This window comes from Rhincodon typus, chromosome 17 (genome assembly GCF_021869965.1).
Source record: "Rhincodon typus isolate 14 chromosome 17, sRhiTyp1.1, whole genome shotgun sequence".
NCBI lineage: Eukaryota > Metazoa > Chordata > Chondrichthyes > Orectolobiformes > Rhincodontidae > Rhincodon > Rhincodon typus.
This window is the reverse complement of record NC_063348.1, coordinates 16,751,011-16,777,123: the sequence shown is the minus strand read 5'-3', so window position 1 is coordinate 16,777,123 and position 26,113 is coordinate 16,751,011. Positions and strand designations below refer to the sequence as shown.

The window sequence follows — 26,113 nt, the reverse complement described above, 5'->3', positions numbered from 1 at the left end:
GATGATTCAAGTACCCTATCTTCGCTACCCTAGTTCTTCCAACTTCCTAAAATCTGCTTGCAAATTTGCTCCTTTAGCTTTTCTAGCTATTTATTGACGATAATATTCGTCCATCAGCAAAAAACTCTTCTATTGGATAAGCACCAGAAGAGGGAAAATAATGCACAGCAAAGGGACTAGCTGAATGGTTCTTGCAGAGAGCCAACACAGACATGATGGGACAAACAGCCTGCTTCTCTGCTATAACCATTCTGTGATTCCAACCACAACCATCTTCCTTTGTGTTAGGTATGACTCTAATTAGTGAAAGGATTTCACACAATTCTGATTTGTTTTTATTAGTGCTCCTTAATGCCACACTTGGTCAAATGCTGCTTTGATACCAATCTCACCTCACCTGTGGCTTTCAGCTTCTTTATCCATATTTGTGTCAAGGTGTAATGGGGTCTGGAGCCAAGTGCACCTTGCAAAACTCTGAATAACTATTGGTGAACAAGTTATTGGTGAATAAACGCCACTTATTAGCACTGTCAGTGACATGTTCCATCATTGCGCTGATGATTGAGATTGATTGATTAGATTGGATTCTTTGTATCAGTCCTTTGTGCGCCATGTGTCTCTTGTCTAGTGTTTATCCTAGCAGCCCTCCACCAGTAAATAGGTTTAAAACCTTTCCTATCATGCTAGTTATCTTTGTAGATTCTATCTATTGAAGTGCAATTGTTCATCTTCTGCAAGTTCCTCCTATGTATAAATGCTCTCAAATGCCCTAAAATATAAAGAGATACAAAGATCTCTGTCAAGTCCACAACAATCTCCTTCCCTCAGTCACCTAGGATAGATCCCATCAGGCACTGGGGACTTATCTACCTTAATGTTTTTCAAGACATGCAGCACCTCCTCTTTCTTAATATTGCCATACCCCAGATTATCGACATTCCTCTCCTTAAACTTACCATCATCCATTTTCTTCTTCTTGGTGAATACCGATAGAAACCACTCATTAAGGATTTCAATTACTTGCCCTGGCTCCACACATAAATTTCCCCCTTTGTCCTTGAGTGGACCTACCTTCTTCCTCCTAACACACATATAAAATGCCTTTGGGTCTTCCTTAATCCCATATTCCAAGGTCATTTCGTGGCCCCTTCTAGTCTACCTAATTTCTTAAGTTCTTTCCTGCTTCCTTTATACTCTTAAAGGGCCTTGTCTGATCTCAGTTCTCTAAACCTTACATATGCTTCCTTTTTCTTTTTGACTAACCTTGCCATCCAAGATTCCTGAATCTTGCCATCCTTATCTTTCATCCTTGAAGGGACACACCAGTCCTGAACTCTGATCAACAGACCTTTAAAAAACTCCCACATGTCAGATGTGGATTTACCCTCAAATTTAAGTCCCCCAAGTCTAATTTCTCCAGTCCTGTTTAATACTGTTGTATTAACATTCCGCCCCAATTTAGCATGTTCACCTGAGTTGCTGTCTTATTCTTATTCATAACTATCTTAAATCTTAAGGAATTACAATCATGGAATAAACAAATGCTAGACAGAAAAGGAGCTTAGAGAGACTGGGAGAACAGGAGATGGAGAGAACAGAAACAAACATACAGTAGGAAATGGAGATTACAGGAACATAGATAAAGCGGGAGATGGAGAGAACAGGGACATGGACAGAGCAGGAGACAAACAGAATAGAAACATGGACAGAGCTGGAGATGCAGAGAGCAGAAGGTAGATAAAGCAAGAGACATGGAAAACAGATAAAGGGGAAAGCATTAATGCAGCTGGAGAAAGCTGGAGCACTGCAGGAACAGAGCTTTGAGCAAGCAGGAACATTGAAAGAGAAGAATGCAGAGACAGCAAGAGTTCAGGGACAGCAGCAGCATGAGATAGCAGAAGGATAAAAAGTGTAGGAGAACGAAGAAGGATGGAGGTGGGCAAAGCAAGAGCCCAGGCAGAGCAATGTTTGGGTGCTGCCCATTCACTTCTTCTTGACCACATACCCTGGGCTGTTCCCCACCCCTCCCCCCAACCCTCCCCTCTTACCCCCAACCTCCATAAAGCTGCTGTGATATGGACCCTGGGCAGAACTTTGTGGATATCCAGGGGTCTGTGGACCCCAATTTGAGAACCATTAATGCAAAGGTTACTGCCTTTGATGTTTTGCTGTTTAACTTCATGGTGAAACTGACTGGAGGTTCTCAATACTTTTCCTTCTTGAGTTGTTAGTTTCAACCTGGACCATGACTTTGAAGGCCCTCCATCCCCTCTCAAATGTTCTCCACTCTGGCATCAGAGAAGCAACCCAACATGCAATATTCACATCTATTGGGTTGTGCTGGTTAATGCAAGTCATTGCAGTTGACAATCACAGTTATGCTACATGAGTGTTGAATGGTTGATCAATAACAGCTAGAGTAAATAGTGCCTGGCAACGGCTGGTGAGCAATGTGTTGATTGTTCCAACATGATCAGTGATTATTGCAGTAAACTATTTTTGTGAATCATTAATATACATCAGCTTGACTCAGTTGTAGACCTTTTGGTGACACTTCAGTACAGCATTGATGGAATGCCAAATTACACAATATGCTGTTATTCAGATGTTGCCTTTTCAAGTAGCTGTAAAATCTCCCATGACATTAATTGATAGAGGGCATGAAAAGTGCTCCAATTAACAGCTGCACCAAAGTTTAACTGATTTATCTCAGTTGTAGTCTGGGTGATCTTGCTTTGTGTAAAATTGGTCTTCATATTTTTCTACTTTAAAAGATTATGAAATGCCCTGGGATATCCAGAGAACACAAAGTTAACTATATAGGTGCAAGATTTTCATTTCTTTTGTGACACAACCCCTTTGAACTAGGTGATCAATTAGTTTGAATTTAAACAAGAAGTAAGTACACTGATGAAAATGAAGACCCAGGCAATATCCTAGTGGTAGTTCTGAAGAGCTGTGTACAAGGCACACTGTTATCCACGTACTTCCATGATACAGGTTTCTACTCAACAGTGTAGAAGATTTCCTGGTGTTTCTGACACACAAATAACAGTAAATCTATTCTAATCTAATCAAGTATATCATATTAGCCTCCTCTTAATTTTCATGAAGATGATAAAGGCATCATTATCAATACGTGATCTGAGCACCAAGTAATAATTTGGTTTCTTTGGGAATCCCTGAGCTGCTGACCCCAGCAAAACCTTGATCCAGATATAGGCATAAGGCAGGTGAGATGGCCTGCTTGCCCTCTCCCCAATGATGCTCTTCAACAGCCAATTATTGTCTCTGGAAGACCATTCCTGATCAGTTGGGGGAGTTCAGGGATCACTGTGATCGGCCCGCTGGTGGGAGAGTGGGAAAGGGAGGTGCCTCCATCGCTGATAGGTTTTGTCAAAGGGATAGGTTTTAAAGGATGACTTACAAGAAGAAAGAGAGAGATGGTTAGGTATGGCAGAGAATCCCCACACTTAGGCATCTGCAGGCCCTATTGCTAATTGTGGAGTGATTAAAATCAGGAACCAGCCTGAAGGGGCTGGAACTTGTGGAATGAAGAGGCCCATAAAGAGTTTAGGTCTGAAAGAGACAGCAGAGAGGGAGAGGGTGGAGACAGGCCATGGATTGAGAATAAGGATGAGAATTCTAAAACAATGAATTGCTTGTCTGGGAGGTGGTATGGATCAATGGATGTATGAATGCTGTGTGAGCAGGTCTTGGTGTTAGAACACAGGCAGCAGGGTTTTGAATGATGATCGGTCTATGGGAGGTTGAATGTTGGAGGTTGGTCAGGAGACATTGGAAGTCAGGTCTAATTGGAACAGACACACAGATGAGAGTTTCAGCATCAGATAAATTGATACAAGGGCAGTGTTGGGCAATGTTATGGAGGTGGAAATGACCCTGAGGTGGATGTGTGATAAGAACCTCACTTCAGGATCACATATAACATCACATATGTTATGAAAATCTGGTGGTTTAGTATTGAATAGAAACCTGGGAAAAGAATGGAGTCAGTTGCTAGTGCATGGAATTAATGACGTGGACCAAAGACAATAGTCTTTATGTTCTCAATATTAAATGGAGAAAATCTGTGCTTCTTGGGCAAGCAATCAGGCAATTTAAACATTGAGTAGGGATCAAGAGAGGTGAAGGAGAGGCAGAGCCGGATACCATCGGCATACATTTGAACACTGACTGATGATTTTGGATGATATTGTTGAGGGGTAGCACAAAAAAGAAGAAAAGGAGAGATCAAAGTCAGATCCTTAGTGGGGGGAACACCAGAGGTGACTGTACATGTCTGTGAATGGGAAGAGAAGCTATTATGGATGATTCTGTGGCTTCAAGTGAGAATGAAAGCCAGCAAGTGCAATCCCACCCAATCAAATGACAGAGGTGTTCGAGCAAATTTCTGGGGTCAGCCACACCAAAGGTTGTAAACAGCTCCACAAGGGTAGTTTGTCTTTGTTAGAGTCAATGAGGATGCCACTTGAAATTTGCTGCAACTGTCAGAGCAGTTTGTCATGGAACCATCGAGCAAGATGTAATGATTTCAGCAAAGGAGAGATGAAATAACAAAGAACTAGGGCCCGATGCACAGTTTGAAAAACTTCTGTGTAGTCTCCGGCCAGTGCTGATTTACGGTGTATTTTTCAATCACACAAGGCTATAGGGCCTGGTGCATGGTGCAAAGTAAAGGAAGCTCTTACTGTGCACATCGTTGGAAAATAACTATTTACTGGCTGTAATTAGAATGCACTTACACTCATCAATCAACTGTGATTATGTGGCTTGAATAAAGCAAGCTTTTGTACAGTTGCATCCATGACCTTTGAGGTTACTTGTCTACCCAGAAAAATCTTGGTAGTCTCAATGAATACCGTCCTAAAATGCAGCTTAAAACTGTCCCTCAGACATCAGCATCGTTTAATTGATTCCAGGTGGGACATGTAAGTGTTGGCACCTGAACTGTCCACATCACTGTATGTAATGCAATTTACATTTCTGTCCTAAATAAATGGTGCTTCACCATGACAAGAGTACCTGCAAAAAAAAACCCAGCTATTTTCCACAAGTAGGGTACTCATGGACCAGTGTGAAATTGAATACCCTACTTGGTGAAGATGAACATAACCATAGTGCACAGAAATGGCAAAATATATAAGGGAGGAGGTAATGGTAGAAGATTGTCTGGGAAAGTAATAACTCCCATTGAAGCACTATGGACTTTGATTTGCAGCTCATAGACAGCCATAATGGATTTGCTACACATTGCCAGCTCACAATGAAAAGGACAAGTCATCTGACGAAGGGATAAAGTTAAACCTACAAATGTGGAAATGATATTGTATTTGCCAATATACTGAAATGGAAGTTAGGGCACCTCTTGGTGATAGTGACAACAACATAATAGGTCACTGTAGGCCCAGGGGACTCATCAGAGAGAGACGACTTGGTGATCATTTAACCTGAGGGTCACTATGCCTCAGGTGAGGGACGAGGTTGAGAAGGTGGGCCCCAACATGATGATCTCAGGTGGGGCAGAGATTGAAGCCATGCTGTTGGCTTCACTCTGTTACAAATCAGCCATCCAGCTAACTGAGCTAACCAACCGCCACCACAACATAATAAAGCTCCATAGGAATCAACACTACGGAGGACCAATAATCAGATTTTGAATAGTCATTCATAAGGACATGAGAAAAGAGGTGAAATTATACTGAGGCATATTTAAGACTATTGCTACCACATATTAATAAATACAGCCTCAAAGAATGATACTGGATGGATTACTAAAACAACATAAGATTAAAAAGAACAATTAATTTCACAAAACCTGCTGAGAAAAGTGAAAAGTACAATGAGAAATAAGTTTAACCACAGATGGTGAAATTATATCAAAGTAATTTTCTGGTATATTTACAGCAGAGGACAGGAAATGAGCAGCTTAAGTGCCAATGGGAATGAAAAAGACCAAAGCACGGGATAATTGTTTAAATGTTAATGCCTTATATTACTGGGCAAAATTAAGCAATTGTACAGATATGTGGACTTCCAAATCAAAACAAAATTATTGCTAAATAAATACCTGGAGAGTGATGATATCTATCCCAGCATGCTGGCGAGGAGTGATATCGATAACATATGAATATAGACATGGAGGTGGTGGTCTCTAATTACTCCCTGTCCCTTCATTGCTAAACAGTTTGCCTACTGACATAACAGGTCCACAGAGGATGCCATATCTCTAGCCCTGCACTCATCTCTGGAACATCTGGACAACAAAGACACCTGCTCGTTGACTATGGCTCTGCCTTCAACGCCATTATCCCCTCCAGACTGATCTCAACACTCCGCGACCTTGGTCTCAGCTCCACCCTCTGCAACTGGATCCTCAGCTTTCTGACCCCAGGCCGCAAACAGTGAGGATAGGTAACTGCACCTCCTCCACAATAACACTCAACACTGGAGCCCCACAAGGATGTGTCCTCAGCCAATTGTGTTGCCAAATTCCAAATGAACGCCATCTACAAGTTCGCTTACAACACCACCGTGTGGGACAGATATCTAACAACGAAGAGTCAAAATACAGAAGGGAGATAGAGGGCTTGGTGATGTGATGCAATGAAAACAATGTCACTCAACATCAGCAAAACTAAAGAACTGATCATAAACTTAAGAAAGAAAGGAGCAGAACATGCCCCCATCTACATCAATGGAACTGAGGTTGAGAGCTTGAACAGCATCAAGTTGCTCTGAGTGACGATAAGTGACAACCTGTCCTGGACTTCCCATTTAGATGTGACAGGCAAGAAGGCACAACAACGCCTCTTCTTCCTCAGGTGGCTCAGGAAATTTGGCATGTCTATAAGATTCCTCACCGACTTCTAAGACGCACTATTGAAAGCATACTGTCCAGGTGCATAACGGCCTGGTAAGGCAACTGCCCTGTCCAGGACAATAAGAAACTATAGAAGGTGGTGTGCACAGCCCAGACCATCACAGAAACCAACTTTCCATCCATGGGCTCTATTTACATGGCTCGCTGCTGCAGAAAGGCAGCCAACATCATCAAAGTTCCACCACACCCCAGTAATGATCTCCTACAACCTCTTCCATCAGGCAGAAGATACAGAAGCCTGAACACACGCACATGCAAGTTCAGGAACAGCTTCTTTCCGGCTGTTATCAGACTGTTGAATGGACTCTAACCTCAAATAATGTAACCTGTATGCCTCTAAGTCTTTTTGATCTGTACATCCTTTGCTTGCTGTGATCTGCCTGTACCGCTCATAAACAAAGCTTTTCACTGTATTTCAGTACACGTGACAATAAGATCAATCAATCAATCAGGCAGCACATAATGCCTGCTGTTTAAAATGGTAACTCCATGTACCCAGTACTCCCCATGCTGTTCATTTGCTGTATGCATTAGCAGGGGATGAAATATCTTGAGAAGCTAATACTACTCAAAGCCAACAACCAGACGCTCCAACTCTGGTCTCCACCTCTGGGTACGCTTTCTGTGCATTCTCCTTCTCAATGCCATCCTTCCCATGTTCACTTCCCCCAAGCTCACCCTCCCTATGCTCTCTTTGCCCATGCACTTTCCATCTCCACACCCTCCTCTACAGTCTGCTTCCTGTTCATCTTCCCTGTGATCATTTTCTCTGCGCTCTCCTCCGTATACTCCTTCACACTCATTCTCTGCATTCACCTTCTCCATTCATTCCTTTTCCACATTCTTGCACTCCACAGTCTCCTCCACCATGGTCACTTCCACCTTCATCTTCTCCGTGCACGATTTCTCTACACTCGCCTCTGGTTTTCTCTCCTCCATGCTGTCCTTTTCCACTCCCTCCTTCTCTGTGTTCTCCTCTCCTCTGGTTACTCTTTCTCTATGTTTTTCTCCATGGTCTCCTTCTCTACACTGCCCTCCAGGTTTTCCTTTTCCATGCTGTCTTCTGTGATTGCACTGTACCTCTCTATATTGCCTTACACACTAATTCTCCATGTTCAGATTCCCCATGTACACCTCCGCATTCTCCTCGTACTTTCCTTTTCTGTAATCTCATTTGGTCTCCCCTGTTTTGGTGTATTCTATGATCTCGTGTTCTCTAAGAATTGTCTACTCTCTGTGCATACTTTGCTTTCATGTTGCACTTATTGCAGGGATCTTTGTGCCCGTAGCAGAGTGTTTAGAAATACACAATATAAACAAATAGAGTCAGTGTATCTTCATGATTGGGAAATCATGCCTGACAAATTTATCAGGATCCTTTGTGGAGGTAACAGGTAGGATAGATAAAAGGGATCCATTAGATGTAATATGTGTGGATTTCCAAAAGGCATTTAATAAATACCCACACTTAAAACTACTCAATAAGGTAAGAACCCATGGTGTTGGGGGTGGTATATTAGCATGGATAGAAGATTGGCTAATTAATAGAAGACATAGAGTTGGAGTAAATGGGGCATTTTCAGGATGTAACTAGTGGTGTGCCACAGGGATCAGTGCCACAATTATTTACAATATATGTAAAAATGACTTGGATGAGAGAAGTGAATGTATTATCATGAAGTTTATGGCTGAGACAAAAATAATTTTGAAGGCATGTAGTGAGGATGACACAAAGAGTCTACAGAGGAATATAGAAACATTTAGCAAGTGGCAGAAACTTGGGAGATGGAATATAATGTGAGATTAAGCATTTTGGCAGAAAGAATAGAAGAGCTGAATATTACTTAAATGGGGAAAGACTGGAGAAAGCTTCAACAGAGGAATTTGGTGGCCCTCATGCAAAATCAAAAAATGTGAGCATCCATGTTAAGTCGTTAATAGGGAAGAGAAATGAGCTGAAGGCATTTATTTCAAAGGGAGTGGAGTACAAAAATTGAGAGGTTTTGCTAAAACTATACAAGGTACTGGCTAGAACCTAAAATACACACCTAGAATATTTTTAATGTTTTAGGTTCCCTTATCTAAGGAAAAATATACTGGCATTGGAGACAGTCCAGAGAGGGTTCATTAAGTCAATCCTGGGTAAGGAGGGATTTTTTAATGAGAAGAGCTTGAGTAGGTTGGGCATGTACTCATTAGAATTTAGAAGAATAAGAGGAAACCCTATCAAAATATACAAGAGTCTTAAGAGGCTTGATAGTGTAGATACTAAGAGGTTATTTCCTCTTGGGGGAGAGTCTAGGACCAAATGGCATAATCTTAGAGTAAGGGGTCACCCTTTTAAAACAGAGATGAGCAGAAATATTCTTCTCTTGGAGGGTGGTAGGTCTGTGGAATTCTTTATTGCTGTCAAGATTGGGTCATTAACCATATTCAAGGCTGAGAAATGTAGATTTTTGATCAGTAAGGGAATCCAGTGTAATGGGGAAATGGCAGGAAAGTGGGGTTGAGGATTATCAGATCAGCCATGATCTCGTGACTCAACTGCCCTGTGAAAAGGTCTAGCAAGACATTCAGTCCATACCAAACTGTTACAGATACCACATGAACTACAGCGGTTCGAGAAGGCAGCCAACCTCCACATCCTCAAGGGCTATTAGAGATAGACAACAGATGCTGGCTTAGACAGCGACACCCTTATATCGTGAAAGACTACCTTCTTGAAAATCTATCGGCTCTCCATCTTGAATCCAGGAAGTCTCTGGCACTCTTTCTGTGTTTCATGTCTCAGTAACATCAATCAGTTGATGTTACCTGCAGCTCAGCTAGTTTTTGCTCTTGAGATTTTAAGTCATTCATGTTGTTTCTAAGCATGTGGCACTGTGTGCCCTTATTTCCCTTTCATGCACACACCCTCTGACTACTCATAAAAAGATAGAACCATATAGCACTGAAGCAGACCCTCCACTCAGAACCTTTGTCAGAATAACATACTTGTGCAGATGTTTTGTAGCTGGAGTTAAGTCACATTGTTTGAATGATACAAACAGAGTTTGAATTCTGTTTATTTGTTAATTTATGCCGTACCTAACCAGAAAATAGTTGATGGGGGCACTGGGTGTCTATACTGGGAGAACTCCAATCCACAACACTAACAGTATCCACCTTTTGGAACTTAGCACAAGAAAGAGTGGTTGTTTATGTAGTTTCAGTTCAGAAATAGAACTGTAATGTATACACTGAATGTTTGTTTCGATAGTTTCAGTTTAGAAATGGAACTCCAATGTTTATACTGAATGGCTGTCCTCCAGCAGAACCGGATCACGATTCCAACTTGATCATGTGATTCACTAAATGTGAGCAATGACTCATCAACCAGTTTATTTTCTAGATGAAATTAAATCTTGAGTATTGTGCATTCTGAGTTTGATAAATAAGAGTGACCATCATTTAGAGAAGCATCATAAGGCATACAACATATTCAGCAGTTAGACAAGTGGTTGAGTTAATCAGTGGCCATTGTTACTGTCATTACTGGGTGCTGTCTCAGCAATGCTTCCAATGATGTTGTGCTGTGTGTTTGGTGTGCCACATTGTAGATTATATTCCTTGCTTAAGTTTAAGAATTCTCAACAAAACTATCATTGGCATTGTGTTCCATCTACTTATGTATTTACAAATTAGGAGCAGAAATATGCCACTTGGCCTCACAAGCTGGCCCTGCCAGTCAATAAGATCATGGCTGATCTGATTACACTAAATTCCAGCTTATCCCCGATAACCTGTCACCCTCTTGCTTATGTATATAGCTCTGCCTTAAAAATATTCAAAGACTTTGCTCCTACTGCATTTCGAGGAAAGAGTTCCAAAGACTCACAACCCTCTGTGAGTAAAAAAAAATTCTCTGCATCTGTTTTAAATGGGCAAATCCTTATTTTTAAACAGTGACCTCCTTAGTCCTGGATTCTCTTTCAAGACGAAACATCCTTTCCACATACACAGTGTCAAAACACTTTAGGATCGTATATGTTTCAATCAAGTTTTCTTTTAATATTCTAAGCCCCAATGGTTTGTCCGACCTTTCCTTATAAGACAACTGCTTCTGATGCAGTTACATCCTTCCTTAAAATGAAGAGACCAATACTGTAAATAGTACTGTAGATGTAGTCTCACAAATGTCCTGTGTAATGAAGCATAACCTCCTTACTTTTGTATTCAATTTCCCTCACAATAATGATAACATTCTATTAGCTTTCCTAATTACTTGCTGTAGCTCCATGCTAACCTCTCATGATTCATGCACTAGGGACACCCAGTTTTCTCTGCATCTCAGAACTCTGCAATTTCTTACCATTTAAATAATATCCTCTCTTTTCTACATCTGCCATAATGGACAATCTCATATTTTCCCACATAATAATCCCTTTGCCGGATCCTTGCCATTCACTTAACCTCCTTATGTTCACTTAGACCATATGCTGTATGACCATAAGATGTAGGAGCAGAAGTAGGCCATTCAGCCCTTCGAGTCTGCTCCACCATTCAATGAAATCATGGCTGATCTGATATCCCTCAACTCTACTTTCCTGCCTTTTCCCCATAATCATTGAGTCACTAACTGATTGAAAATCTATCTCAGCCTTGAATATACTCAATGATTCAGCCTCAACAGCCCTCTGTGGTAAAGAATTCCACAGATTCACAACCCTGTGAGAGAAAAAAATCCTCTTCATTTCTGCCTTAAATGTGTGACCCCTTATTCTGAGATTATGCTCTCTGGTACTAAACACTCTCACAAGGTGAGACAACCTTTCCATATTTACCCTGTCAAGTTCTCAAACAATCTTGTATAGTCAATAACATCACCTCTCAATCTTCTATATTCCAAACAGTGTAGGCCAAACCTACTCAATCTCTCAACTTCTATCAACCTCAATCTATATCATCGAGTGAATCTTCTCTGGATTGCCTCCAAGGGCATTTTATCTTTCCTTAGATGAGGTAAGAAAACTCTTCACCATATTCCAGCTGTGGTCTGATTTTAGTGCCTTGTATTGTTTTAGCAACAACTCCAATTTCTTTATTCCATTCACTTTAAAATAAAAGCCAACATTCCACTTGCTTCCCTATTTCCCACTGAACGTGGATGCTAGCTTTTTATGATTCATGGATGAGGACTCCTACATCTCTATGTTGCGTAGCTTTCTGCAGTTTTCTCTGTTTAAGTAATACTCAGTGCATCTATTCTTCCTGCAAAAGTGCATAATCTTACGTTTCCCCACATAATATTCTATCTGCTAATTTTTGTGTACTCACTTAACCTGTCTATATTTCTCTACAGCCTCTTTCGTGTCATCCTCACCACTCGCCTTCCCGCCTATTTCAGTGTCATCCATAAACTTGGCTGTAGTACATTAACTTCCATCATCCAAATCATTATTATATTTTATAAATAATTGTGGCCCCAGCACTGATCACAGGTTGCCATCCTGAAAATACCCCACCTTCCCCAACTCTGTGTCTTCTATCAGTTAGCCAATCCTCTATCCATGCCAATATATTATCTCCAACACCACTGGCTCTTATCTTATTAAGTAGCCTAAAGTGTGGTACCTTAGCAAATGCCTTAACAAAATGAAAATTTAAATCTGAATTGGAAAACTCAAAATTCAGACAGCTTTCAACAGTAAGGATAAGAAAACTTTGCTTATGCCATTACTCAGTATCTGGTACTGTCTGAAAAAGTCTCTGACTCTATAATAAAAATAGAAATTGCTGGAAAAGCTCTGCAGGATTGGAAGCATCTGTGGAGAGAAATCAGAATTAAGGTTTTGGGTCGAAAGACCCTTCCTCAGAACATGAAACTCAACCTGAAATGCTAACTCTGATTTCTCTCCACAGATGCTGCCACACCTGCAGAGTTTTTCCAGCAATTTCCATTTTAGTTTCTGATTTACAGCAACTGCAGTTCCTTCAGTTTTCCCTAACTCTATATTAGGGTCTGACAGCTAGACAGGATTCCAACTCAGCTTAATAGGTGGCCAGGAAAAATTAGATAGGGTGAAACTAACTCTTACTCCTGGCTAACCCTAGAACTCCCCCCTAACTCACCACTGACCCTCCACTTCCCTGGCTGCCTCATTGATCTCTCATGGACACCTAGACACCCATATTTGTGGCTCCATCCTGACACCCCAAGGGCATAACACCTCGACCCTTGACCTCTCACCTCTCCTGATGTCATGAATCTTTCAACTCCATCTCCCTTGACACCCAGTGGACCCAATCAACACCCCATTCCCCACTGCCCCACCCCACATCCTGGATCCTACAACACTCAATCTCTGACTTACCAGATGGACCAATTACCCTCAGACTGCCCTCCACGCCCCACTCACCCTAACACAACTACCCTCCCACCCTCAACTCTTCCCAGACCAACCCTAAGTCTTCATTCACTTACAAGTCACCTCACCCCTCCACCCATCAGGCAACTCACCCACCTGACACCCTGCCCACCTATGTGCCACACTGTTCTCCTACCTGGCACTTTTCCATCCCATCCATTTAGCACACTAACCTCTCATCCATCTGACACCCTCCCAACCCACTTCACCCATCTGGCATTCTACAAGCCCACCCACCTGGCAACCCTCTTCTTACCCTACACTCATTTGGTAGATGTCAAAATGGCTTCAGGCCACTTAAGCAGTGGTATTTGGCAGCTAATGCTATGAAAGGGGGAGGGTGGTTTAAGCTGCTGCCTGTGTGGATTGCTGGACTGGACTAGAATGCTTCAGCTGGGAAGACTCTTGGTTCAGAGGTTCAGCTGGACATTTCCACCCAGGGTAAGTAGGCAGTTATTTTATCCGATCTGGGTTGGAAATAGGGATTCCGACCCAGATCAGAAGATTTGAGCCAAAGGGTTATGCAGTGGGCAGGTAGTCACTGGGTTACCGTGAGTGAGGGTGAATATTCATTGTAGAGTGGATACTGAATATTCACTTCCTCTTCATACAATGTATGCAGTCACTATTTCCATCTCTTACTGTGGTAAAGGGAAGTGTTCACAGTCTTATTATGCGAAGGAAAGAGACAATATCAACAATGACACAAGAGGAGAGTTACTGAGTTAAACAGTAAGGAAAGGACAATATTCATTAAAGTAAACAGTGGGAGATACAGAATATTCACTGGATGAAAATGTGGGGAAGAAAAGGAAGAAAATTCACCAAGTTGGACAGTCAGGGAAGGGTGTATTTCCAAATGTTTATAATTGAATAGGTTTAACTGGGAAAGTGTTACTTACAAATCAAGAAAATCTTGTAAAGGAGATCAGCCCTCTGAGAATGCATGCATTCTACAGAATACATTACATTCCCAGTGCAACTATTGCATCGACAGCAATCTGCATTTGTATTAACACAAGAAATCTCATAAGTAAAAGCTTCATGACTTAATCATAACATCATGCAGTTTTCTTGATCTTTGCGTAAACTATTTTTAAAATTGCCATATGTTCACAAAATATTATGTCATAGTATGGAGGTCCTTTTATACTTATATATTTGACAGTATTCAGTATGAAACAGAATGATTTTCTGTCCTTGTGCAGTGAAGCAAAAGATGACAAGGTCAGGTACAAATTAGAGTTCCATGTGAATTAATCTGGTAATGTGCCACACATAAAGCTCAGAACAATAACTGTACAGGGCCAGCATTACTGTAGATTTAGATTATCACATTGACAAATAAAGTGTCAGAGGGTTATTGAATTTCATGACCGCGCTCAATTTGTTGAATCATATTTTCTCCTTCCAGTTCTGTATCGAAGCAGAGATACTCAGAATTCAAGAAGTCTGTCTAAATGGGTCGTTGTTATTGCTAAAGACATGTTAGAGAGAAATACAGCATTTTAACATGTTCGAGCTTGACTTGAAGTTATGGTATTCATAATAGTGACAGCTGCATCCATCACAAACCAACATTAATGTTAGAAAAGGATTCATCAGGAGGTATGATTTCCTGCTTTATTCCACTCAGTGTTCTTAATCTTATGCTACAATAAAAAATAAACCCTGCTGACTTTAGTTGTGTGTCCTTCTCATTAATCTGGGATCAAAGTTACAAGGAGGGGCTTCAACTAAAAATTAGAAGAAATAGACTCTGAAAGCTACCTAAAGGTCATAAACGTAGCAATTATTTTGCTTGTGATTCTGCCATAAATATGCTTAAAAGTAAATGTGTTAACTGGGAACAGTGTTAACATTACTAGTAGACTAATAATTCAGAGGCATGGACTAATACTCTGGTGACAAGTTCAAATCCCACAGTGGTACAAGGTGGAATTTAAAAATGCAATTAATTAAATAAATCTGCAATAATAAAGTTAGCCTTGGTAACGGTGACAATGAGATACTGGGATTTTCATAAAAACCCTCCTAGTTCACTGACATCCTTAGAGATATAAATCTACCATCCTTACCCGGTCTGGCTTATCTCTGACTTCAGACCCACAGCAATGAGGTTGACTCTTAACTCCACACTGAAATGGATTAGCAAACCAGTTATTTGTATATGTAAAGATATACTACAAGTGTGATAAAACAAAAATCCCTTTATTAATGTAATACAAATGTTATACCTTTGAATATGTTAAACATCCATCTACCAAAAATGTTTAACTCAGTGATTGGCTGCAGTGAGAAACAGAAGGTATTAGGATTTATAAAAAGTTAAGCTTGCTGCTATATAAGGCATTGGCCAGACTGTATTTGGAGTATTGTACGTAGTTCTAGTTCATCCAATCATATGAAAGTCAGTTCTGAAGACGAGTCAATTTGGACTTGAAACATTAACTCTGTTTTTCATAGACACGGCCAAGACCTGCTGAGTTTTTCTAGAACTTCTTATTTTTATTTTATTTAATATTATATTTGAAAGACATCTTTGCCTTTGATAATGTAAATGAAAATACAATTACGAACATATGAAATACGATCTGAATAGCTCAATCGGCCCCTGAGTTTCTCTGCTATTCAATAATACCATGACTGATATGTAGATGTTTTGAATTCCACATCCCTATCTTGCCCTAATACCCCTTTATTGCCCTGCTCAACAAGAATCTGTGTCAAAAATATCTTATTGTAATGACCTACCTCCTCCACCTTCTGAGGGAACATGGGACATAGAACAGTACAGCACAGCACAGGCCCTTTGGCCCACAATGTTGTGCTGAACTTTTACCCTAAACCTAAGGTCTATCTAGCCTCCACCCCTACCTTATACTATTATCCATATGCCTATCTAATAGCCACTTAAATGCCCCTAATGAGGCCGACTCCACTACCCTTTCTGGCAATGCATTCCATGCCCCTACCACTCTCTGAGTAAAGAACCTACCTTTGATGTCTCCCCTATATCTACCTCCACTCACTTTAAAACTATGCCCCCTCATAATAGCTACCTCCACCCGAGGAAAAAGCCTCTGGCTGTCTACTCTATCTATACCTCTGATCATTTTGTACACCTCTATCAAGTCAAAGGGAGGGAGTTCCAAAGTCACACAACCTTCTGAGAGAAAAATATTCTCCTCACCTCCTAAAGGGGAAATCACAAATTTTAAAACAGTGCTCTCTAGTTCGGGACTGACCCACAAGGGGAAACATCCTCGCCACATTTACCTTGTCAAGATCAATCAGGATCTCACAGCCTTCAATCAAGTCATGCCTCACTCTTCTAAACTCTAGTGGAAACAGGCCCAGCCTGTCCAGCCTTTCTTTATAAGACAACCCACTCATTCCAGCTATCAATCTGATAAGCCTCCGCTGATCCATCTCCAATGGATTTAAATCTTCCTTTTAATAAGGAAACCAAAACTGCACACAGTATTTGAGATGTTGCCTCAACGATGATCTGTTTAACTGAAGCAAAAATTTTTTATTTTATATTCAACTCTCCTTGTAATAAAGGATAGCACCCCATTAGCCTTCTTGGTAACATGCTGTAGCTGTATCCTACCTTTTTGTGACTCATGTTTCATGATATCTAAATCCCTGTGTAACTCAGGATTCTGCAATTGTTCTCCATTTAAGTAGCACTTTTTTTTTCATTCTTCCTGCCAAAGTGAACTACTTCATCTCTTCCTAAGTTATATGCCATCTGCCATATTTTTGTCCTCTCACTCAACTGTTGCTGAACAAACAGACCTTGGAGTTCAGGTTCATAGTTCCTTGAAAGTGGAGTCGCAGGTAGACAAGACAGTGAAGAAGGGATTTGGTACGCTTGCCTTTGTTGGTCAGTGCATTGGGTATAGGAGCTGGGAGGTCGTGTTATGGCTGTACAGGACATTGGTTAGGCCACTTTTGGAATACTGCATTCAATTCTGGTCTCCCAGCTATAGGAAGGATGTTATGAAACTTGAAAGGACACAGAAAAGGTTTATAAGAATGTTGCCATGGTTGGAGGGTTTGAGCTACAGGGAGAGGCTGACTAGGCTGGGGCTATTTTCCCTAGAGTGTCGGAGGCTGAGGGGTAACCTTATAGAGGTTTATAAAATCATGAGGGGCATGGATAGGGTGAATAGCCAAGGTCTTTTCCCCAGGGTAGTGGAATCCAAAACTAGAGGACATAGGTTTAAGGTGAGGGGGGCAAGATTTAAAAGGGACCTAGGGGCAACCTTGTCATGCAGAGGGTGGTGCATGTATGGAATGAGTTGCCAGAGGAAATGGTGCTGGTGCAATAACAGGATTTAAAAGGCATCTGGATGGTTATATGAATAAGAAGGGTTTAGAGGGATATGGACCAAATACTGGCAAATGGGACTAGAGTAATTTAAGATAGCTGGTCAGCATGGACAAGTTGGACTGAAGTGTCTGTTTACATGCTGTACAGCTCTATAACTCTATGATTCCTATTTCTCAGCAGATTCACGTCAATGGTGTGGGCTATTTGAGACTTGAGACAGAATCAGACGAGTCTGGTGGGCCCAATCTCTATGTTGCGAACGTCTTGCGCAATCTTTTATGTTTTTCACAAGCAGCGCGATGAGTTTCTCACGCAGCAGTAGCACGTTGGCAATCAAGAGGGATCATTATTTGTTAAACACCTTATTACAGCCCAATTTGCCTCATTAATATTCAGCTTCCTAGCTTACCAAATGCACCAAACAATCTGGAGGTTAAGAACGCTGGATGTGGAGGTCAGAGTGGGTACCTGGCAACTTTATCTTGCTGCTTGCTCTGACATACCTCCAAGTACCAACATCTCAGGGCATTATCTATGGGCATTGGACACACACGTCATGTCCGCAGACATTGGCATCTGATATGCATCAGCCTCTAAGAGCTCTCATGGCATATCTCAGATCCATCTACAGAGTGCTTCTGCACTTCAGTGCTGCACCTCTGGCTGCACTGACAACTATCACTGTAAAGCTGCTGCAAGGACTGTGCTCAGGGACATGCACATCTTTCCCTCTAACCTGCATGCTCCAATGTTCTGCACATGGCAATTGACATGCAGATGTAGTTTGCAGCATTGATTTGTTTCTGGAAATTTTGCCATGCATGGATCTCAGAAGTCCACACAGAAGATAGAAAATTGAGAGGGAATGCTGGACAAGAACCCAACATATGGACTGGAGCAGGCTGCACCTCTGGGTTCTTCACTCGCTGAGTCTACATGGATGCTCAAAGCATCTCAGGCTTGCATTGCCTTCTTGTGCTTTGTCTCTAAGCCAGAGATACAAGGCTTATGGTACCTCTATCATGCTTTGTCATTTACTGCAGACACAAAGCCAGGAAGCTTGTCATGAATGTCAGCAGTGATCAGTCAAGGGGGCTAGCCTCCACTCGGAGGTTTCAGTACAGTAAGTAAAGGGCAGCCTTTTTTATGAGTCAAGGGGCTTGGACACATTCACGCAGCCACTTGGGGCAATCCGAATCAGGATACTCTCTACATAAGGGGTGAGGAGCCAAATGTTGGACAGCATGCTCACTTTCAGTCTTTCTGCCATATTCAGAGCTGTTTTCTCTTGGAATGACAGAGAGGCAGGTATTATGGAAGATGAAAACTAGTGGCACCGCTGTTACTTTTGGTGCTGGTGGGGAGGTATCCTAAACAAGTTGAGTAGGCAGCACTGAGGGCATGCAGGGTTATTGGGTTTGGGGTTTAGGGTGACTGAGAGTGAATGAGGCAAGATGTTGCATGTAATCGTGAGCTTAATAGAGCATGAGCCTTGGTAGGAGGTGGATACAGTAGCAGAGAGAGAGTGAGTGCGAGGTATCATGGAGAAGGTGCTGGCCCCTATGCTGGCAGAGTGGCGAAGGTCATTGACCTTCTCCCTACAGTGCTGGATATTCCTCCAGAAAGCCGACACTACTTAAACACAGATGGCAAACTCAGGCAAGACTGGTATGGTCTGCTGTCATGGCCTCCACTGCTGGACCTTGGGGAAGAGGGAAATAAATGCACAACCCTGTCCAGCAGGAGATCCAGGTGCCTGCCTGTGAATAGGTGTGTTGGGGGAGGGGGGTGGTGGTGGGGGGGTGGTGATGGGTGGTGGGGTGGGGTGAGGTCAGGGGTGCCTATTTCCCCCTGTCTCCTACATCTGGGGAAAATGTCAGGATGTTGCTCTGGACTGAATGTTCTTGTCTGGATGCACAAAGGGCTTTTAAAGATGGCAGGTGCACAAGAAATGATAATGCACTCTGGGATATCTGCTGAGTGGCCAGTTGTTCTGGGAACAACATGTGACAATGTGGATCTGGATTTGAACGTGACAACATCTTGCAGCAATGTAGGTAGTTAATGAGGTGAGCTTGATATGTTATGATGAGAAAACTTGCTAGGCCTTATGGTGGAAATCACTTCAAAAATTCAATACAAACCAGACTTGACAAAAAAAATGTTCAGCCCCAATATCTTCTTCACAGCATACTTTCCTACCTATCTTTGGTTAAGTGTCAATTTAGATACCTTATCTCAGCTCCCCTTATCTAAGTCATTGATGTAAATTGTATAAGGTTGAGGCTCCAGAACAAACCCTTGTGGGACTCAACTTGTTATGTCCTGCTGATCAGACAAAGGTCCACTTTTGCACACTCTCGGTTTTCTACCAGGCAGCCAATCTTCTATGAAATAGTAAGAACTGCAGATGTTGGGGTTACAGATAACACAGTGTGGAGCTGGATGAACACAGCAGGCCAGGTAGCATCAGAGGAGCAGGAACGTTGACGCTTCGGGTTGGGACCCTTCTTCAGAAATGGGGAAGGGGAAGGGAGCTGGGATGGTGATACGTGAGTGCAGGTAGGGAGTGGTGAGGATTGGTCAGTTAGGTGGGAGGGGCAGATAGGTGGGAGAGAAGATGGACAGGACAAGGAAGCTGCGGAGAGAGCGATCCCTACGAAAGGTGGGGTGATATGTGAGGACAAGGGGGATTCTGTCTTTGATTTTGTTGGGGGGAGGGGGTGTGAGGGCAGAGGTGTGGGAAACGCAAGAGATACAGTGAGGGCATTTGCAATCACCGAAAGGAGGAAGTTGTGGTCCTTGAAATAGCTCCACACTCCTCACTAACCCCACCACTCCTGACACCTTTCCCTGCAACCACAGGACGTGCTACACCTGCCCCTACACCTCCCCCCTCACCTCCATTCAAGGCCCAAAACAAACCTTCTACATCAGATAGGGGTTCACCTGCACATCTATCACCTTGGTCTACTGTATCCGCTGCTCCCGATGTGGCCTACTCTACATCGGCGAGACCAAGCGGAGGCTCGGAGACCATTTTGTAGAGCACCTGTGCTCTGTACGCGACAAACAACACCTCCCAGTCGCGAACCATTTCAACTCTCCTCCCACTCCCTGGGTGACATGCCCATCCTGGGCCTCCCCCAGTGCCACAATGACGCCACCCCGAAACTGGAAGAGCAGCATCTCATATTCCACCTTGGGAGCCTACAGCCCAATGGCCTAAACGGGGATTTTACCAGTTTCAAATTCTCCCCATCCCCGGCCTCATCCCATGTCCAATCCTCCCTCTCATCCCTGCCTCCTTGACCTGACGCAACCAGTCCATCTTCTCTCCCACTTACTACCACTCCCACCTCACTGACTAAACCCAACCACTGCCTACATGCACTCACCTATCACCATCCCACCTACCTTCCCCAGCCCCACCCCCACTCTCTCTATTTATTTCTGAGCTCCCCTCCCCCTCCCCATTTCTGAAGAAGGGTCCCGACCCAAAGCGTCAACTTTCCCACTCCTCTGATGCTGCCTGGCCTGCTGTGTTCATCCAGGCAATCTTCTATTCTAATTTATCTTCTATGCCAATATGTTAAAGCCAACACAAGAGCTTTTATTTTCCACAATAGCCTTCGATATGCCACCTTTACAAAAGCCTTCTGGAAAAGTAAAAAAGCAAATACATGCTTTCCTTTATCCATTGCGTGTTTTAATGCTTCAAAGAATTCCAATAAATTGGTTAAACATTGATTTCCCTTTGACAAAATCATGCTGGACTCTTCCTGATTCCCTTGAGGTTTTCTAAGTGTGCAGCTAAAATCTGTTTAATGATCAATTTTAATACCTTCATCACAACTGATGTCAAGCTAACTGGCCTTAGTTTCCTAGAATTTTGTGGTTTATTGCAAGGGGAATTGAATTCAAGAGTAGGAATGTTATGTTTCAGCTGTACAGGGTGTTAGTAAGATTGCGTCTATAGTAATGGTCACTGTACTTAAAGAAGGGTGTTGATATGTTGGAAGCAGTTCAGAGGTTTATTTGACTAATACCTGGAATGAGCGGATTGTCTTATGAGGAAAGACTTGATAGGCTAGGCCTGTATCCTCTGGAGTTTAGAAGGGTCAGGGGACTTGATTCTGAGGGGGTGAGAGATAGCAGGAACTTGACTGGTTGGATGTGTAAAAGGATGTTGTGGGAGGTCTTTGTTTAAAAATAAGGGGTTGCCCTTTTAAGAGGATGATAGTCTTTTTCTCTCAGACAGTTGAGATTTTTTAAAAATTGATTTGCTCAAAGGACAGTGGGTCCAGAATCTTTAATTTTTTTAATGAAATGATAGATGATTAATGACCATGGGGTGAAATATTAAAACCGAAAGAACTGCGGATGCCGCAAATCAAGAACAAAAACAAAAGTTGCTGGAAAAGCTCAGCAGGCCTGGCAGCATTTGGGAAGAAAAAATTAGAGTTAACGTTTCGGGTCCAGTGACCCTTCCTCAGAACCCTAGGTTCAGAGTCGTCATGACCATGGGGTGAAATATTATTGGCGGTATGCAGGAACAGTGGATTGAGGTTAAAGTCAGATTCGGCATGATCTTATTGAAAGAAGAAGCAGGAACAAAGGGACAAGTGACCTACTTTAGTTCCTTGCTCATATGTTCACACGTTTCTGTTTTCTGCCTCCCTCCATTCTTCAATAGAAGGGTTGTATTTGATACTTTCCACTCCAATTCAACCTTTCCAGGAAAATTAACCCCAATGCTTCTAATACCACCAAGTATAAAGGATGAACAAGAAACCGGGCTAGTTTTCAACAGAAAATCAACTTCAATGTGCCCTAAATGAAATGTTCAGAATTACTTTGTAATTGGTCAAAATGATCCAAACAAGTTATTTACAATGGGTACACAATTTAAACAAAAGGAAGTTGAGAATCAGAATTGAAATTACATGACACTTTTAACATTTAAGAAAGAGGTTTGCTTAGAAACTTATTGAAGGAAACCATTGAAACACAGTATATATGGTTTCAAGATGCAATGGGTTTCATCTCTGAGGTGAAATGATTGCATCATATAGCAGTAAATTGAAAGGTCATCAGCTCCCAGCAACTAGATATGATCATAGTTACCACAGTTGAGAGCTGGGACAACAACATTTTAGTGCTGATTTTCCAAGCCCTGCTTGTTTTGGACAGGGTTCCCTTCTGGGACTGTGGGACCACTAAATTTACATAATGGGGAGAAAGCAGTTATGTAAGGCTGTAAGGAATTAGGAAGCAGCGGGTTGGGAATAATGAACTCTTTCCTACACACAGAAATAATAATGTTCTTATTGTTTGGAACCTTTATATATGTTTTGATACGATCTTCCCGTTCTTGCAAGTGATTTTCTGTTTTTTTTTCTCTTCACAGTACTGTGCTTTTGCTTCACTTTTCTTCATTCTGGTGTCAATCAGCACATTCTGCCTTGAGACCCATGAGGCATTTAATCCAATCGTTAACAGAACAGAGATTGTAAGGAATGGAAATGAAACCCGGATTGAAGTTATTCAGGAAACTGAAACAGAAGCCTTCTTAATGTACATCGAAGGAGTCTGTGTGGTATGGTTTACCTTTGAATTTCTCATGAGGATCACGTTTTGTCCCAACAAGGTGGAGTTTATCAAGAATTCTCTCAATATCATAGACTTTGTGGCTATTCTTCCCTTCTATCTGGAGGTAGGACTCAGTGCTTTGTCTTCCAAAGCTGCTAAGGACGTTCTGGGATTCTTGCGAGTGGTCCGCTTTGTCCGAATCCTGCGAATCTTCAAGCTGACCCGCCATTTTGTGGGACTGAGAGTTTTAGGACATACTTTGCGTGCAAGCACCAATGAATTCCTGCTGCTCATCATCTTCTTGGCACTCGGCGTCCTGATATTTGCCACCATGATCTACTATGCTGAGAGGATAGGTGCTAGCCCCCATGACCTGAGAGCTGATCGACACACACACTTCAAAAATATTCCGATTGGATTCTGGTGGGCCGTGGTAACCATGACTACACTTGGCTATGGAGACATGTTTCCTCAGACATGGTCGGGCATGTTGGTAGGAGCCCTGTGTGCTCTTTCGGGCGTGCTGACCATTGCTATGCCAGTCCCTGTCATTGTCAATAATTTTGGAATGTATTACTCCTTAGCGATGGCCAAACAAAAATTACCAAAGAAGAAAAAGAAGCATATACCGAGACCGCCCCAGCTGGGATCCCCCAATTATTGTAAATCTGGTGTAAACTCTCCACATCACAGTACACAGAGTGACACATGCCCACTCGCTCAGGAAGAGATTTTAGAAATAAACAGAGCAGGTAGGAAACCTCTTAGAGGAATGTCCATCTGACCCTCAAATGCCTCCTTTGCACCTATCCCTGGTAGTCATTTTATATCCCAACCAGCTTTGGGTTTCTAGAAAGGCAGCACATTTAAGCCATGCCAGTGTTTTGTAAGAAATGTCCTTTTAGTAAGCATGTTACCAAATAGGATGTAGTCAATCCAGTAGATCCTACTTTGAGACAAATCATTCATCATTGAAATAATTCAATATCACCAGCCTGTTGTCGATTTTTACTATAATCTGTAAATTGATAGCTTATGCCAATTTTTCTTTTCGGATAAAATAACAAAAAATGTAGAAGGTTTATATCTCAGAATGGCTATCAAAACATTATATGTACTAGAACTATTTAGCATTATTCACAATTTACTGGTTAGTAGTTTCTAGAACTAGGTATTGCAGTGTAGAAAGTGGGTTGAGGAGAATCCCTGTCCTTATTTGGTCAACTGTGAAAATTAAGACTGGGGGATAACAATAGTTTCTGGGTAAGGAAATATGAGATTAATGAAGATTGATTACATTGAGAGCTTTCGGATTCCAAATCATTTCTCTGTAGACTATTTACTGCCCACCTCCTACAGGAATCTTGTTGCATGAAAATATATAGAGGGTTAGGCTTGAAACTCCTAGGAAAATGGTCTAGAAGAGTTTCACAGCAAAGAATATTACTCCTGACCTTAGTTTGTCTTTCTGTGCATATATCTCAGTTGCTCTTAAAATTCTGTCATATGTTCCTTGAAAGAACATAGTGCAATATTACAAACAATACTATATCTCTGCAACATAATGTAAGAAGAAGCCACTTTCCCTGCTGTTTCAGAGTGAATTAGCATAAAATAATTGTGCATTTTAGTACAAAAGATGTTTAACTCTTTCAATGAGAGAAATATAGTCACATAATCACATCAAATTAAGATGTTTCTAACACCTATTTTAGTATTAAAAATTTTTAGCCTAGAAATTGCTATTTGTATACTAATGAGAACATTTAAATAAACAGGTTAACACCTGTATTAAAATAGGATTGTCAAGAAACTGCTTTAAGTGTGCGTCTGCTAATATCACAAAAAGAAATGTTTTATTTTCCTTTCACAATTTTGCTTTCTGAGAGAAAAAGAGATATCAAATTACAAACAGAGAAGTTAATCCTGGAATATTTAGCTATGAACTATGTTTCTAAAACAAAAGAGTTGACATAATGGTTCGGAAGGTTGTCATATGAACATGTAATGCACTCCTACCAAATTTATTTCTCTTTTTAACAGTAAAGTTAATCAATGAATTTTAACCAATGATTATCATCTGTGAAATAGTGAGAGGGGACTTTAAAGTAAGTGCCGGAAGCAATCATACAATGACATTGTCAACAATAATTTTCACATCACTGACTATTTTGAAATTCACCGTCTTTTGATGGTGGATCTCTTTTTAGCATGCTTTATTTTTCTGCTTTGTTAAATCAACGTTTCCGTGGTGATTAGAATGTAAACTGACATCCTGATATTTCCCCACCTTAAGGGTACTAATAGGTAAAACATAATCTGTTAAAGTAAAGGCATTGCCATTTAGAAACATGGATTATCTCTAATCCATTACCACATCTCATTACCACCTCGCACAACTCCACACTTCCATTCCAACTCCAATCCAACTTCCACACCCAGATCTGTCATGACCCACATTCACACTTACGGACAGCCTCAGTTTATTTCTCAAAGAATTTGAAGTCTAAATTGAAAGTAATCCAATGTTTATCTTTCTTTTTCCTCAGCTGAGGGGTGATTGACAGTGCCTTTGATCTGTTGGCTCCATTTCCTGCACCTCTGCTCTCACCACTCCCCCACCTGCCCAGAACCTCAATAACATTCCCCATTTTACACTCCATACTTACCTGGGTTCACCAGATTACCCTTTGACACATGCATTCCCTTTAACTTGAGATCACTACTAAACACAATCTTGGCCCATTCTCCCTTCTCAACACTCTAAAGAAAGTTTCTCCAATTTGGTCCACTCCTCAACACTCCCAAATCCCTTTTCCTGGCATCCTACCATGTAATGCAGAAGTCAAAACACCCATTAATTCCTTG

The 26,113-nt window shown here is 41.6% G+C and overlaps 1 protein-coding gene across 7 annotated transcripts in view; it reads left to right on the top strand.

Annotated features, from left to right (window-relative positions):
- kcnc1a (potassium voltage-gated channel, Shaw-related subfamily, member 1a) overlaps positions 1–26,113 on the top strand; it is a 77,504-nt gene that overhangs the window by 44,368 nt on the left and 7,023 nt on the right. For all 7 annotated transcript variants that reach the window (XM_048607088.1, XM_048607086.1, XM_048607087.1 and 4 more), the window contains exon 2: positions 23,064–23,997. In XM_048607088.1, the coding sequence (XP_048463045.1) occupies positions 23,064–23,997 (934 nt within the window). The remainder of the gene's footprint in view (positions 1–23,063; positions 23,998–26,113) is intronic.